This window comes from Argentina silus (genome assembly GCF_951799395.1).
Source record: "Argentina silus genome assembly, chromosome: 14".
Classification (NCBI taxonomy): Eukaryota; Metazoa; Chordata; class Actinopteri; order Argentiniformes; family Argentinidae; genus Argentina; species Argentina silus.
The window spans coordinates 16,840,288-16,857,433 of NC_139668.1; the positions used below are offsets into that span (position 1 = coordinate 16,840,288).

At 44.0% G+C, this 17,146-nt stretch overlaps 2 protein-coding genes across 2 annotated transcripts; both read right to left on the bottom strand.

Annotated features, from left to right (window-relative positions):
- Positions 1 to 2,653: 2,653 nt before the first annotated feature.
- On the bottom strand, positions 2,654 to 9,693 carry LOC310815588 (uncharacterized protein). Its single transcript, XM_083685428.1, has 3 exons — positions 7,793 to 9,693; positions 7,127 to 7,505; positions 2,654 to 6,168 (listed from the first exon to the last, which is right to left on the bottom strand). The coding sequence occupies exons 1-3, from the start codon at positions 8,147 to 8,149 to the stop codon at positions 3,638 to 3,640; spliced, it is 3,267 nt and encodes a 1,088-aa protein (XP_083541554.1). The 5' UTR covers positions 8,150 to 9,693; the 3' UTR covers positions 2,654 to 3,637.
- A 344-nt stretch (positions 9,694 to 10,037) lies between these two features.
- LOC310815030 (uncharacterized protein) lies at positions 10,038 to 14,873 on the bottom strand. Its single transcript, XM_083684638.1, has 4 exons — positions 14,813 to 14,873; positions 14,147 to 14,514; positions 13,316 to 13,682; positions 10,038 to 13,101 (listed from the first exon to the last, which is right to left on the bottom strand). The coding sequence occupies exons 1-4, from the start codon at positions 14,832 to 14,834 to the stop codon at positions 11,039 to 11,041; spliced, it is 2,820 nt and encodes a 939-aa protein (XP_083540764.1). The 5' UTR covers positions 14,835 to 14,873; the 3' UTR covers positions 10,038 to 11,038.
- Between the last annotated feature and the right edge of the window lie 2,273 nt (positions 14,874 to 17,146).

Below are 17,146 nucleotides of genomic sequence, written 5' to 3' on the forward strand. Positions count from 1 at the left end.
CCATATTGCCAGACTTCTGGACTACATAAACACCTGTTTGATACATTTCTCAAGGCTTCTAGGGGATATCTAGAGGATATGCACAGGAGTGAAGATATGATAGGAATGTCAGTCAAGTATTCTAGCAACATACCGAATATACAAATATATTCAACACTTTGAAAACATAAAGTAATTGTAACTAAGATAGAACTAAGTAACTAAGATAGATATTCCATTCCAGCATTCTCCACCTAGCATGACACTACTCTATAGTTCAGTCAAGGACAAGCATCAAACAAGTCTTTTCGCCCTAAGAGTGCATAGACAGATGTTCCCTGTTAATTAGAATGCCATTCATACTTAGGAATACGATGTAGGCCGAACAGTCCTTATAAAACTAAGCAAAGTGGAGATGTGTTGAATCTTATGAAAACAATGCATTCGCTCACATGTAATGTCACAATGGCATTAATCACTGGGGCATCTAATTTATGATCTAGCAGGCGGTGCACTGCTTATTTTTAGGCCGAAACCAGGGCAAAGACAAGTGTCTCCTCACCCTGCCAAAACATGTTCCCTCTCTGATTCAAAAGCCAGTGTTAGCACAGTGCAAGGGAGCCAGACAAATCCATAAAAAAATCTTTTTTAAGAGTTTAGACTTTCAGAGTCTCCATGCTTGACGTCCGCTGGCGAGCCAGCCGTATGAGGTCTTGCGCTGGACACTGCACCGCTCGCTGTTGTCCCACTTCATAAACCGAAGAAATACTGCTCTAAAAATGAGTAAAATAAGCACCCATTTGAAGGAGTCAAATAACACATGTCGGCATAGTGTGTCAAGATTTGCAGTTGAGCTGGACTTGAACTTAAAGCCTGGTTACACTTTAAAACTCAATCCTCTGCGTGTGTGACACAGACAAGTCTATTCTTATTGCCGGAATTTGCCAATAGCAAGGTAAGTGATGGCGAGCGTGCAATGAAAGGGTCTGCGGTGAAGAGCCATTGAAGTTGTCGAGAGGAGATCATCTGGAGGGCCGTTGCCCCGATCCCAGCTTGGCTCCAGGTGGGGCTGTGGCGTTTCCATGGAGACCTTACTCTGGGATTTCCAAAGCACATATCTGAAACACATGCATAGTCCTATTGTCCATTCATCACTGCAGAACAGATTGGAGACACCACAGAAAATGGACTAAAACTGATATTGTGACTCAGCAAGACAACACAACTACACCGCGCTGGCCAGTCCCAAGCCATATACTGTATATGGATGCAATTGCAGTGTCATCTAGCAAACAGTACCAGTGAGAATTTTTGACACACCTTGCCAAGAGTGTGCAAAGCTGTCATCAAAGCAAAAGGTGGCTACTTTGAAGAATCTAAAAAGAATCTAAACCATTGAATGAGAAACTTTTGACTGGTACTGTATGTACGTACGCAGTGTTTTGAAGGTAGAGCAGTGGTGAATCTTGACTCCACTTTGAACTAAGGGACTGGAATGGCAAACAGTCAGACGCAGCATCATAAGTCTATGGGCTACACAATGTGTCCAAACTTTTGACTGGTACTGTACTTGCGCCTCAGACACGTGTTCCCCAAACACAGTCAGTGGACTGGTTTACGCTGCAGCTGTGGGTAGGCTTACACCACTGCCACGGCAACAAGAGGTCCGTACCTCTCTCCTGAACAAAATGGCCACAGAGACGGGAGCTATCATTGGGTGTGTCTCACTCTCCTTTGCAAGGTGTGGTTCAGTAAACACTCGTAAATCCTTCAGCATGGCCAGCCCTGTCCTGTTATTAGGGAAGCAGCTGCACCACACGGACGAAAGTCTCTGTCTGTGACAGTTTACCAGAAATGTGAGTAATTCAAAATATTTCACAAAAACTGTATACCCTCCCTAAACTCTGAATGACGCAATGTTATTTTGTTCTTTCTTTCTTTCAGTTGATCTCAAATAATGAAACAAATATTCATGGATGTTTTTGAATGCTCACCACAAACCTGACTTAACTTTCTACGGCAAGGAAAAGACAGAGACCTTGACATCGATGACCTCATTGATAACGCTTGCAACACACACTGACCTGACCCAGTGCAGAGATGAGGGCCAGTGCGATGTTGAAATGTTCTGTGTGAACTCTCAAGGCCCTGTGCTTGGCTGGGGGGTCGTGGGACTTAGGGCGGTACAAGGGATAGAAAAGTTAGACGGGGCTGGGATGCAGGACAGTCTGGGAAGCGGGTCTGTGTACAGTCGCTATGTGTGTTGGGAGGTCAGACGTCAGGGTGGAGGGAACCTTATGTGAGATGAGGGTGGGGGGTCATACATGGAATCTTGTTAATTTATTTATTTAACCCTTAGATACGCAGACCCAGTTTTCCCTGCATGAAAATTAAGCAGTGATTCAAGAGTTTCCTTTTGCCAATTGCTCGCGTAGACATTTTACCAGGTGTTTAAATTCACTGTTGCCTATATGCAACATTGGGGGTTAAAGGGTTAATATAATATATGCCATTTAGTTGACGCTTTTATCCAAAGCGACTTAGAGTACAGTGAGTGCACACATACTTGTATTACATATTCATTTATTATTATGCATATTTATCATACATTAATTACATTATTGGAGGATGATTTAATTCATTCTCTCAATTTCAAAGATCTGGGGTTCGAGAAGAATGTAGGAGTGGCCATCGTTTACGGTATGGTCCATGCTCGCCGACCTCTCAGCAAACCTTCATTAATGAATCCTTATGAAGCAGAGAAAGACCCTGCTGGACCTCTACTGCCACCAACAGGTAAGGACGAGATTTACAGCCCTGATACAAATGTCTCATGAATCAAATAGACTTGATATGGATATGGGGCTAACACTCAGAGAGAGGGGAAGAGGGAGAGGGACAGACAGACAGACAGACAGACAGACAGACAAAGACAATCCATCTAAACCAATACCACATTATTGTTTATTATTATTTTGTATTACTTTAAACAGACTACAAAGTCAACAGACTAATAACACTTCTGGGAGAGATCAGAGCAGAAGATCTGATAGGGGGAATATACTGATTACTTAAATACACGTGTGTATATATATATATATATATATATATATATATATATATATATATATATATACAGTACCAGTCAAAAGTTTGGACACACCTTGCCAAGAGTGGGCAAAGCTGTCATCAAAGCAAAAGGTGGCTACTTTGAAGAATCTAAAAGACAACAAATATTCTGGTTTGTTTAACACTTTTTTGATGTCTTCGGTATTAATCTACAATGTAGAAAATAATAAAAATAAAGAAAAACCATTGAATGAGAAGGTGTGTCCAAACTTTTGACTGGTACTGTATACAGTATATATATATTACTATATATGTATTACTGTATATATATAGTATTTACAACTTAATGTAAAAAAAACAACAACTTGGATATAAGATAGAAAAGCATTGTCATTCACAATTCAAGGCAACACAATGCATTGGGACTGTGATGTGAGGCTATCTCCACATGCAGCTGGATCTCAGCTAAGAGGGAAGTCAGTTTGTGGGTACTCCTTCATCTTGTGACTGATCAAACAATCTTCACCCTGTTCACCATACTGGCACCATACCTACAATTATTAACATTAATAATACATTAACAATACAATCAATAACACTGCTGATTGTGTTGTTTGAACTGGTGTCTTTTAAAGCTTCCTAGTTGAGAAAAGTTCCTTCCGCAGTGAGAGCAGTGGTATGGCTTCTCCCCAGTGTGTACTCGTTGGTGTATTCTGAGATGCGATTTGGTTCGGAAACACTTCTCACAGCGAGAACAGGGATGAAGAGCCTTTGGTTTCTCTCCAGTATGGGTTTGATGATGCGATTTGAGGCCGCCGTAAAGGCGGAAGCGCTTACCGCAGGTCGAGCAGTGATAAGGTGCGTCACCGGTGTGTGTCCGCTTGTGTATTTTTAGGACGCTTTGGTTAAAGAAACCTTTCCTACAGACAGAGCAGTGGAAACGCCACTTCCCCGTATGCGTTATCTGGTGTACTTTCAGAGCGTCTAATCTCTTGAAACATTTCTCGCAATCAGTGCATTTATAGGGTTTTTCTCCAGTATGTTTCCGCTCGTGGATCTTCAGGCCTTGACCGTAGCTGAACCGTTGACCACACACCTTACAGACGTGAGGCCTTGCCCCGGTGTGCACCCGCTGGTGGTCTTTCAGGTTGCCTGGCAACGCAAAGCTCTTTCCACAGTCTGAGCAGAGGTAGGGCCTACATCCTGCATGCACTACTCCCTGATGTGCTTTTAAATCTTTAGGACTTGTGAATTTCTTCTCACAATCAGGACAAGGGTACGGCCGCTCTCCACTGTGAGTCATCACGTGAGTTTTTAATTGGTCCGCTCTAGTGTACGCTTTCCCACAGCGGTCACACCGAAAGGGCCTCACTCCTGAGTGTAACAGCTTGTGTTTCTTTAAGGTGCCTGCGTAAGAGAAACACTGTCCACAGTCAGAGCAACGGTGCAGCTTCGTTCCTTTGTGAACCCTTCCGTGTGCTTTTAGATCCTCTTCAATGGGGAAACTGAGATCACATTCAGCGCACTGGTGGGGCCTCTCTCCCGTATGTACCGTCCTGTGTCTCTTCAAGTTCATGCGAGAAGAGAAACTTTCGTTACAGTCAGAACAGGTATTAGGCTTCGCTCCAGAGTGTGTCAGCATATGTTGTTTAAGTTGGGGTATTCTCATGAATCTGCTCTGGCACAGAGAGCAGCGGTAAGGTGTCTCTCCAGTGTGTAGACGCATGTGAACTTTAAGATGTGAGCGTCTTGTGAAGCGCTTCTCGCAGCAAGGGCAGTGGTGAGGCCGTTCACCACTGTGCGATCGCTGGTGTGCGTTAAGGCTGCTTCGACGGGGAAAGCTCTTTCCACAATCAGCACGAGGGTGAGTTTTTTCCACAGGTTGTACAATTCCCTGAACATTTTCTAAATGTTGACTTTTCTCAGAGCCAGAGCTTTGGCCAGGCTGCTCACCAGTAGGCATCATCAAAGGTTCCTTCAGCTCCTCTGATGTAACACGCCTCTGTTCACACGGACCGCAGTGAACGGAGCTCTCGTCTGCATGGGACTGCCGGTGGATTGATGAGGTCGTCGCAGTCGAGAAACTCTGCTTGCATTGAGAGCAGCGGTGAGACTCCTTTCCAGCGTGAACTTGCATATGCTGGTTAAGACTTGAACTACAGAAGAAAGTCTTCTCACACGTAGGGCACGGGTGAGGCTGCTCACCAGTGTGTGTCCTCATATGACGCTTCAACTGATCCGGCCTGGAGTAACTCTTCTCACATTGGTCACACAGGAAAGGCCTAACTCCTGTATGTAGACGCTTGTGTTTGCTTAAGGTTCCTGCGGTCGAGAAGCGTTGCTTGCAGACGGAACAGTGACGAGGCTTCTCTCCATTGTGAATCCTTCCATGTGCTTTTAGATCCTCTTCAATGGGGAAACTACGATCACATTCAGAGCACTGGTGGGGCCTCTCTCCCGTATGTTCACCACTGTGCGATCGCTGGTGTGCGTTAAGGCTGCTTCGACGGGGAAAGCTCTTTCCACACTCAGCACAAGGGTGAGTTTTTTCTCCAGGTTGTAAAATGTATTGATGTTTACTTTTCTCAGAGCCAGAGATTTGGTCAGACTGCTCAGTGGTGTGTGTCTTTATATGTTGTTTCAACTGATCTGATCTGGTGTAACTTTTCACACACTGGCCACAACGGTAAGGCCTAACTCCTGTATGCAGAAGCTTGTGTTTTCTTAATGTTCCTTTGGTAGAGAAACGTTTCTTGCAGACAGGGCAGTGATGAGGCTTAAGCAAAGACGACATCTTCCAGGAGTGTGTGTTCAGGTGTTGTTGGAGGTGTGATCGCCTTCGAAAACTTTTCTCACACTTGGAGCAGTGGTAAGGCTTCTCCCTAGAGTGCAATTGCAGATGTGCTGCAAGTTTCCCTTTCAGAGCAAAACTCTCTCCACATTCTAAGCAAACATAAGGTCTCTGCCCAGTGTACATTTGCAAGTGTTTTACAAGATGTGATCTGTTTTTGAAACACTCCTCAGGCTGAGACTGGTGAGACTTCTTGGCTTTGACTTTCTGGTGTTCCTCCCCTGATGTAGAAAACACCTCATTTTGGTCAGAGGATAGAGGACTCCCTCCTGTGTGCATAAGAACAGAGAAACAAGTCAGCATGTTCAATAAATTACAAAATAGAACATTGCGTTTCACATTTCCATCGAAGGATCAATTTACATTCAACTAAAGAGACTCCACAGGGGAAGAGAAATTCATAAACAATCCCAGTTCTAACCCATTCTTGACTAGCATTGTCCTTTATCGAGTCTACATTGACGACATCTTATTAAAATTCAGGCCCAGTGGTGAGGATGTCTTGAGCACACCATCGCTATTCGTACAAAAAACACGGACTATGCTATTGCACATCATTGAAGTTCTGGGGACTAGAGAAGGTTTCTCTTCCCACCAGAGGAGGTAAGGTGGTTAAGAAATGTCTTCAGAGAGAAGCCTTTTGGATCCCCATCCTCGACACAGTGGAGGCAAAAGGCCTCAATGAGCAAATTATCCTTTACCCCATTTTTGTAGATTAATTGCTATGTGGAAGTCACAATGAAATTATTCACTGTAAATCTTTTCTTTTGTTATGTTTTTTTCTTTTTTTTTCTTTGAAAGATGATGATGATGTCATAACTCCTGATAAATGGTGATTTTTGTTTCACGCCGACTTGGCATGACACGATTATCCATTGTTCAAGCTGGGCTGTAGCACTTTGGGTATAAGGCCTACAACTTGTTCTAGACTACACAAGTACTATACAAAAACACACTGTGATCATCACGTGTCACTATGGGAACGGGCAAAATCACATGACACCTTGAGGGTTTTGTAATATTATGCAAAGGAGAGGTGCAGTACAAAACAGCTCATTTAAAACTGCCTTGACATCACTGGCATCAATGCAAACGCCGGCATATCATCATACTGCACTGGGACAACCCACACCTCCACTTCTGCTTTTCTATCTAACTGCCTTTAAAACACAGTAAAAAACCCCCCCCCAAAAAACAGTAAAACTTCTATATAATCGATTATCATACCGAGATTAGAAAGGTTCCAAATGGGCTCGTCTTCCTCCTCGACTTTAATGTTGATTCTGTTCCCCAGCATCTTCCTACAGTCCTCCAACAGCACAGTCACCCTCTTCAGAGGCAGCAGTGATGTCATCTCTGGATGCTGGGGTACACTCTTGGCGTCACTGTCAAAATACCCAATGTCTTCTTCTTCCTCCTCCTCCTTTTCTTCCATGAAGACATTCAGCTCCAGTGTTTGACTGTGTTTGTCTTCCAGCTTCACTGATGTCACCTCTGGATCCAGCTGTGCACGCTGGGCATCATTGTAACAATCAGGACTCACTGACTCTGTGGGTTTGGGCTCAGTGTGGAAGGAGAGTGGTGGATTGGGTTTATCCCCACTGGCCTGAAACACAGACACAAGAGTGGAATTGTTGCGTGCATGCGTGCATTGAGCTCCATGCTTGTGATTGACCCAGTTGACCCAGATTGATTAACTGGCATTATGTCAACAGCAGATATTAGGACAGAAAATAAACACGTATTCTAACCCTTGGCATAGCTTACAAATATGATTTTCCCATGAAGAGTCAAGATTATAATAGCATAAATGTGTGTGTATGACTCAGGATATCAGAATTACATAAGCAAATACCGCAATGATGAATTGCAATATGTGTGAAGTTCACTTACATTGCCTTTTCTCTTCACTGACTTTTTCACACGCTTCCTCAGTCTGTCACATGTCCTTTTTGATTGCGCCAGCTGTTTTTTAAGTTTGATCATTTGCTGCCTTAGCTCCAGTTTTTCTTTTTGCAATTTGATGAAACGCTTTGACATCTTTTCCGCTTTCTTTGCTCTTGATGGCTTTCGTGGTTTCTCCTGCTCTGGAGGTGCAGCCTCATGTGGTTTCTCCTGCTCTGGAGGTGCAGGCTCATGTGGGTGCTCCTGTTCTGGAATGGCATGTGGCTCTTGTTGACGTTGTCTAGTGTGCCCCCCAGAAGAGCGACCATTTTGGCCCTCCATGGATACTGAGATGAGGTTCATCATGGCACTTTTGTCCGGACCTCTTCTGGTTTATGCTCCACCGCTACTTCCTCTTTCAGTAGCAGAGAACTCCCCACAGATTACCTTTCTGCCAATCCAGCTTTGTTCTCCGGTAGCTAAACACAATAATGATTGGATGAATGCTGTACATGGAACTGCAATGCAGGCTAGAAAACACTGCATGCAAACTGTGTAAGATCTTCATAAGCTGTATATTGTGTCAACTACACATCTTGTCATACTGCAACACCGTTTCTGAAGGAGTGATACAGCTAGGGTTTATCTAACATTATTTATTTATTGCTGTGATTGATTACTGTATTACTATTTTATTGCTCATGCTGTTGTGGAACACTGGATTACATAATCTCTTATACCATACATAGCCTTGCTCTCCTTCTGTCTATTGTTTTCTGTTTTCTGATTGACTAGTAGATCTTACACAGCTACAGTGCAGCCTTTCTGTGTGAAGCATCGATGGAGACAAATGTGCCTTGTTATGCATTGCATAAACTCAACAAAAGCATAATGTATCTTAATGATGGGCGGATCCCATGCACTCATTTCATTCAGATTGAATCACACTGGTAGCTACAGCTCAATAGCAGCTAGCATAATTCACTACGACACGGGTTTCGATTGCATTCGAGGATATTTCTCTTGAAAACATTTCGTGTACACACGAAAAAAAGGCTCCAAACTTCTTGTTATCAATGAAGAGGGGAAAAGTTGGCTTGGTCGCTATCTGCTGTTTCTGTACACATGGTATTCCAGAATCTCTCGTAGGCTATGTTTGCTCTTCTTCAGTGGGGTTTATCGGCGGTTGGCATTCAACGTTAATGGTGCATTACCGCCACCTCCTGTGCTGGCGAGTGTAATGGCCGGTGGCCCTTTATGGGTTAATGTTTTGGTTGGGGGTACGCGCACCAGGGGGTACGCGCAGATACGTTACTCTTATAGCTGATATGCATGGAGCACTCTAGCTATCCGTGGATTGGTTACCGATTTGATTGTACATGTTTTATTTGTTTTTCCCTAAAGTGTGGATTAAAGTCACATCATTGTTATAACCCCTCCGTGTGCAATCAATAACGTCACAAGTGTGGGCCAAAGACAGCGCAACTAAATTCCAGCCTCGCAAAAGAAAGGATACTGCACCTGTCGACGCTCTATTCAGAAACACCTTGACAGTAAATTCCTGGATCCCCTTCTCTCTCAGACTTACTCTCAAGTCTCTCTCTCTCTCTCTCCCCCTCCTATACTGCACACACCGAATGCATATACATGCTCCAGCTCCACTGTTTCCATCTCTTGGCATAAGCAATCAAGTAAGCATCTTCCCTTCGGATGTTTCCCTATAACATGTAGTGATTTGTTTGGCCTCTTCCCTCCTATCTCGACCTGACAGCCTCCTCTACCCAACTTTCCTCTGTATTTGGAAGAGATACCTCCCTTTTCGTCTCTCTGTTCCACTTCTCCTGTCTCCTCTGGACTACCTCCGTCCACATTGAAGAGAGTGAATTCGGAGCGTCGTATAACAGGCCTTGCCTGCTCTGTGAGTTAAAAGGCTGTAGGCTCACCAGCCCTGCACAGGAATCAGAGCAATGGTCATGGTGAAAGTTACCAACATTAAAATGTATGTCACCACCTATTGGGCTGTAGTGGGTATTACACAAATAAATGCATTGTTCATCATATATGAAAAAGCAGGAAGGCAAACATATTGCTAGGAAAAGAAAAGCGAAATCTAATTATATTTCTAAGTATATCGCACCACGGGTCACTTATCTGGGTTGAGATGGCTGTTTGTACGATGCAACACAGTAGACAATTAAAAAGGAAAGCAAATATCTACAATAATTACTTTCATACAGTAAGTCTTTATTGGCAGGTAAATGACACTTAAACTACCAATTCACAATGTCTGAAGAAGCCTATACACACTATACAGTCCATCCATGACACTACTCCATCAAAACATGAGGCATTTTATTGAAAAAGCTGTACACTATATGGTGTATGATTGAATTAAAGAACGTACGTATCACATGCACAACTTGATATTATCTTAAACTGCACTTTGTTCAGCAACATACAGAAGCATTGTTTGTGTTCACTCGAGACCAAAGATCAAATAACTGGGCCGTTGTCCAGGCAACGCAATGGCTCCTGTTTGAAATGTCATCTGTATATTTAACTGTCCCCACAGAGATGAGGGCGTAACTTCAGGTGTGTTGAGGCCTCACTCAAAGCAGACAGATGGATAGGTACTTTATTGATCCCAGAGGGGAAATTAAGGCGTTACAGCAGCTCACATCACAAACAACAACAACAAAAAAAGGTGACAATAGAATAATAAAATAAAATAGACATCTGAAACATTATATACAGTAAGAACAGTATGATTTAACATCCCCATTGGCAAAGGAAACAATTTATTCCATACTGATCTTACTGATCTTACATACTTATCTTAATAGTTTTTTTTCATACACTTAACCTGTGTAGTAACTCTGTAATTACACTGGTTACAACATAGTAATAGTAGTAATGGAGTTAAGCGGTTTATGTTATTAGACAAGTGGAATTGGGACTGTTCTCTTTGCATAGGACATTTTATAGCTTGTAAATGATTAGGATTTTAATCACCTTGAAATATAACTACATTGCGACATTTGTGAACGTGATGTTCCTCATTCCACTTGTGTAATAACACAAACCACTCAACTCCATAAGCTACAGTACGTAATAACCCCAATGACTATATAACATGTTCATATGTTGTTATTACAATGTTACTACGCAGGTGTACAGGCAACTCAATGTAACGTGTCACCCATCTCAACCATTTAAGGGAATACAAAGGCCACATTAGTCCGACAATGAACTGACTTAACCTTCGACCTGTTGATTGTGTTTGTTAAGCTGGTGCCTGCGTAAGCTTCCGAGTTGAGTAAAGTCCATCCCACAGTCGGAACAGTGGAATGGCTTCACCCCAGAATGAACTATATAGTGCATCTTTAGATTTGACAACGATTTGAACCCCTTCCCACAGTCAGAGCAGGTGAAGGCAGCCTCGTCAGTGTGCGTCAGCTGGTGGGCTTTAAGTCTAGACAGCTGTCTGAAACACCTCCCGCAGTCAGGACAGCCGTACGGCTTCTCGCCGGTGTGAACCTGCGTGTGGCGTTTGAGTGCGTTTTCAGTATTGTAACCCCTCCCACAGAAAACACAGTTGAAAGGCAACTCTCCCGAAGGCCTGTGCGTTTCCCGGTGCACATTTAAACTGTCCATCCGACTGAAACACTTCCCACAGTCAGGACACTGGAAAGGTTTTTCCCCGGTATGTTTGCTCTGATGCCGTTTCAAGCTTTTCAGAATTCTGAAACATTTACCGCACTCCGGGCACTTGTGAGGCTTTTCCCCGCTGTGCATTCGCTGGTGATCATTGAGGCGTCCGAGAAGACAAAACCTCTTCCCGCAGTCGGCGCAAAGGTACGGTTTTTCTCCCGAATGGACCGCTATCTGGTGCTGTTTCAGCGGTCCGGAACAAGTGTAACTTTTGTCACAATCTGGACATTTGTACGGCCGTTCTCCGGTGTGTGTCCTCATGTGACATTTTAGCTCATCGGACCTGGTGAACCTTTTCTCGCACTGGTAACAGTGAAAAGGCTTCTCTCCCGAATGTAACCGCTTGTGTTTCTTTAAGCTTCCCTCCGCGGAGAAACTCCGGGTGCAGACGGGGCAATTGTACCGTCTGTTTGGTAAGGTCCCCCTCGTGTGAATTTGCTGGTGTGCTTTCAGCATTCCCTGCATGGAGAAACTCTTCCCGCAGTCAGTACAAGCGTAAGGTCTTTCCACAGCATGTACCACCCTCTGATGAAATTTTAAACGTTTGGAGCTTACGTAACTCTTCACACAATCAGGACATTGGTACGGGCGCTCCTCATTATGAGTCATCATGTGTTCTTTCAGCTGATCCGACCTGGTGAAACACTTCACACACTGATCACACTGGAAAGGCTTATCTCCTGAATGTAACCTCCTGTGTTTCGTTAAACTTCCTGCAGTAGAGAACCCTTGGTTGCAGTCAAAGCACTGGTGTTGCTTCTGACCACTGTGTTCCAGAACGTGACGCGTGAGGTGTTCTGCAGAGTTAAAGTTCTTGCTACACTCTGAACAACGGTAAGACCCTTCAGAGGCCTCTCTTGCATGTATTTGCAAATGTTGTTTGAGTTGCGATTGTCCCGTGAAACTCTCCTCACAAGGAAGGGAGTGGTGAGATTTCCCCTTAGCGTGAATTTGCTGGTGTGCTTTCAGCATTCCCTGCATGGCAAAACTCTTCCCGCAGTCAGCACAAAGGTAAGGTCTTTCTACAGCATGTACCACCCTCTGATGAAATTTTAAACGATTGGAGGTTAAATACCTTTTCTCACACTCAGGACATTGGTAGGGGCGCTCCTCAGTATGAATCAACATGTGTTCTTTCAGCTGATCTGATCTTGTGTACCTCTTCAGACACCGAAGACACTGGAAAGGCTTATCTCCTGAATGTAACCTCCTGTGTTTCTTTAAACTTCCTGCGGTCAAGAAGCTCCGGCCACACTCAGGGCAGTGGAGCGGCGTCCTCTTATTGTGAATGACCTTGTGTCTCTTTAAGTAACTCACAGAAGAGAAACTTGCGTTACAATCGGCACAGTGGTAAGGCTTTACTGCAGAGTGTGTGTGAAGATGTTGTTTAAGTTGGGCCCGTGTTGGGAATCTCTTCTCACACTGAGAGCAGTGGAAGGGCTTCTCCCCGGTATGTATTCTCAAGTGGATATTCAGATGGGATCGTTTGGTGTATCTCTTGTCACAAAGAGGGCAGTGGTGATTTCTCTTTGATCTGGGAACTCTTCGGCGTGGCTGTGCTGGTGCAGGCAATGGCTCACCTTGGTCAGAGGAGACAGGACTCCCACCTGTGTGGATAAGAACAGGAAAAAAAAAGTGAGAGGTGCAGTTCCTCTCAGTCCCATCCCAAATGTCTTAATATCAATGGCATCAGTGCAAGATCTGAGTCGGAATAACATCAGACAGCACTGGGACAACACACACCTCTTGTTCTTTATCTAATTAACTGCCTTGAAAAACAGCCAAACTTCCCTTAAACGTCTATATAATCGATTATCATACCGAGATTAGAAAGGTTCCAAATGGGCTCGTCTTCCTCCTCGACTTTAATGTTGATTCTGTTCCCCAGCATCTTCCTGCAGTCCTCCAACAGCACAGTCACCCTCTTCAGAGGCAGCAGTGACGTCATCTCTGGATGCTGGGGTACACTCTTGGCTTCACTGTCAAAATACCCAATGTCTTCTTCCTCCTCCTCCTCTTCTTCAATGAATACATTGAGCTCCGCTGTTTGACTGCATTCTTCCAGCTTCACTGATGTCACCTCTGGATCCAGCAGTGCACCCTGGGCTCCGCTGTAACAATCAGGACTGAACAACTCTGTAGGTTTTGGCTCAGTGTGGAAGGAGAGACTGGGTTGGTCTCCAATGTCCTGAAACACAGACAGGAGTACGTAGAACTGTAAGAATAGGCAAGCAAGCTGAACGCATGGTTGATATGAAGTCTTAAAGCCACTACCCGTAATTTGTGAAGCTGTGTTTGGATATATACATTCATGATAAAGCAGTATACCAAAAGAGAAAAATATTTGGTGTTGAGGTCGAGCACTGCCATTTTTTTTATGTCACATTTTTAGATTTTGGTTGTTCAGAAGGATATGCACATATTTGCTACTTCCTTTCCAAAGCACTCTCTCAATAGAAAAATGCACAACTTTATTTAGCTCAGATTAAATACAGAACATTTCGGCCTCATGACCGTCAAACTGAAGTAGCCCCAGCTACTGATGTTTTAGAGACAGCAAACTGTATGGGAACTAACCCTAACCCAACATAATCACACACATTATAACGCTTTGTGCGCCACTTGATTCAGTTACTACTTACGGTACCTCACCTGTCTTTTTGTCTCCACTGATTTCTCTACATCCATTCTCAGTCTGAGGCATGTTCTTTTTGACTGCTCCAGTTGTTGTTGTAGTTGGAACATCTGTTGCCTTAGTTCCAAGTTTTCTTTTTGCAATTTAATGAAACTCTCTGGACTCTCTGAGGCAAGTGGTTTCTCCTGCTCTGGTGGTGCAGCGTCACGTGGATCCTCCTGCTCTGGAACTGTGCATGGCTCTTGTCGGGGTTGTCCAGGGTGCCCAGAAGAGGGACCATCTTGGCTCTCCATGGACACTGAAAGTTTATCATGGCACTCTCTGGGCCTCTGCTGGTTTTCCACTTCTTCCTCCTCTTTTGTGCCTGGCCAGCTTTCTCTGACAGCTAGACACAAAAACGATCAATACATCGTAGTGCAACTACATAACGAAAGCTATACGTGTATGTGCAGTATATACATTATAACACTGATCCACATGATTACTTTCCTTTTTGGGGCTTGACTTTTTTTTGTCTGTGCACAGATCAAAGTAGCCTACAATAAAATACATTGAAGCTATTGTTTATTTACAAAGACAAATGACAACAAACGTATACATTGTGCAGTAATACACTCGTATATGTTGTATGATTAGCTAGGTGTTGAAAAGGTCCGTAATCAGGAAAATACATGAGAACTCACCATCTGCGCTCCAGACATGCATTCGGAAATGTGAGCGAACGAGCTGTAGCTGCAAAGCAGGAATTCGAGGATAATGGCTACCTAGTTCACTTGAAGACTCCAATAGTTTCGTGTGTTGAGACGCAAATAGACCCCTCAACCTCCCTTTCAATAACGAGATATTTGTTGTGCACCTGGGCCAGGCCAACTCACAGACTAGACCTGCTGGCAGAAAAAAATATTACCTAATCTTTAACCGTTGGTTGTCGATGTCGTCGTCTTCTTCTCCATCTTCTTTAGTGCGCTTTTATGGCTGTTGGCATCCAACGCTACTGTGCATTACCGCCACCTACTGTCCTAAAAATGAAAACGGAAAATTGGACACTACATCTGTGGAAGCGCCTTTCAGCGAAAACTTCAATCATAACTGTAATATGGGCGTGTCGAAAGAAGTAGGATTGGTCGTGTTGAAAGCAAGCAGATCTGATATTCCTCTACCTATCCCACTCTGCTACCTCAAATTGACGATAAATGTTTGGTAAACGCCATTACTTGGCAAAAACACCGTTCAATCAAGATAATCGCAGTAAAACGCTTTTGACACACCCACTTATTCGGACACGAAGCCGTGATGTCAAGATTGCACCTCATTGTCCAATTTAAGGCCGTTGTTTATGGCGAATCAACAGTGTAAATATGGCTTTAGTCTACTTTATATTAACGGCATTTTATGATGAAAACCTCATGCCACAGTCTGCACTGAATAGCCTCAAAGATTGTTTGTGAGTGTGTGCAAGACTATATCCCAACGTACTGCAAAACATGTTACTGAGTCCACTCATTTACTGTCTCATCAATCCCTGTGAAAACAAATGGTGCTGCATCAGACCTTGAGGCCCATATTTAAAAACAAAATAACCACTACACCAGAACCCCTCCAAGTAATGGCTCCCAACACAATTATATCACAAAAAAAAAGCTTTATTTGAATTCTTGCATAACCATAAAGCAACAAAGTCTGTACACATTCAAAATGAGCTTGCCACATAATTAAAGTGCTCAATCTTTTGTTTTCCATTTCTACAAGGTAGTCTGTAATCAGTACAGAGAGTAGACTAGGCGGGGAACCAGCAGGGGAGCTTTGGAGTCTGAGGGAGTGAAATGAGTAAGGAGGCCACTGGGGAAAAGCATTTGACACAGGCAGGCACAGAACATGGGTTTACTGTTGAGTATTTTAATACGTAAGTGCTTCAGTCCACCCTAATACACTGAGGCACACTGACAGCACGGTAAATGGAACCTGGACTTTCTCCCGCACCCCTCTGCCCGGCCAAGGGGGACGCCTCATTTTCGAAAGAGCAGCAGGGATCCATGTTCAGCAGGTCTGACGAAGGGTTCAGATCTCGACTGTTGAGGACTAATGTCAACATGACTGTATGAAATGTTCTGAAAATGGAAGTCAAGACAACCCATCACCCATATACGTTACATAACTGTAGTTGTTGGTGGGTCACGTGTCTCTGTTGATAGAAGTCAGCCCGTGAGTACACCTAATTCATAAGGATCATTGATGGACAATTGTCTGTGTTCTCGAGTGTTTGGTGATACTTGGGAGTGTGTTACTGTGTGTTACTAGAACTGAGCGCCAGCATTAGTATGCAGCACAGTGTCACTGTATGAAGTAAGTTGACGCATGACTTTGCACAGTAACTCATTAGACAGACAATGTTATTAGAGGCGTCCTGATGGATCAAAGCTGTTACAGCACCATGGGTAAAAGGGGATGGCATCTGTCAGAGAAGAACAAACCAAGGGGAGATCTCAGGAGAGTGTATGTACACACGTACGTACACACACACACACACACACACGTATGTACACACACGAGCAGCAGTGTTATTAAGACACAGGAGAAGAAGCAGCCGTCTATGAGGAAACAGAGGAGATGCAAGCAGGAGTGGTTGGGTGTACCTCTGGGCGGGTGAGGTAGACTGTAGAGGCAGGGGGGAGTTGGAACTGGGTTACAGGGGTAGTGGCGGGTAGAGATGTAGGGGAGGGTAAAAGCACGTAAACGCCATTAACACACTAGGTCCATGTGTGTGTGTGTGTGTGTGTGTCTGTAGCTATAGAAAGGGTTAATAAGAATGAGGTAGGCTGAGGGGAAAGTCTGGAGTGGGGGAGAAAAGTCCACAGATGGTGATGTGCTCGAAAACCATGATGGGGAATGATCCCACAGTAACCGTGTGTGTGTGTGTGTGTGTGTGTGTGTGTGTGTGTGTCGGGGGGGGGGGGGGGGGGGGGGTTTAATAGAGAAAGAAACAGAGAGGGAAAGAGAACAGTACTAAGATCTCCTTT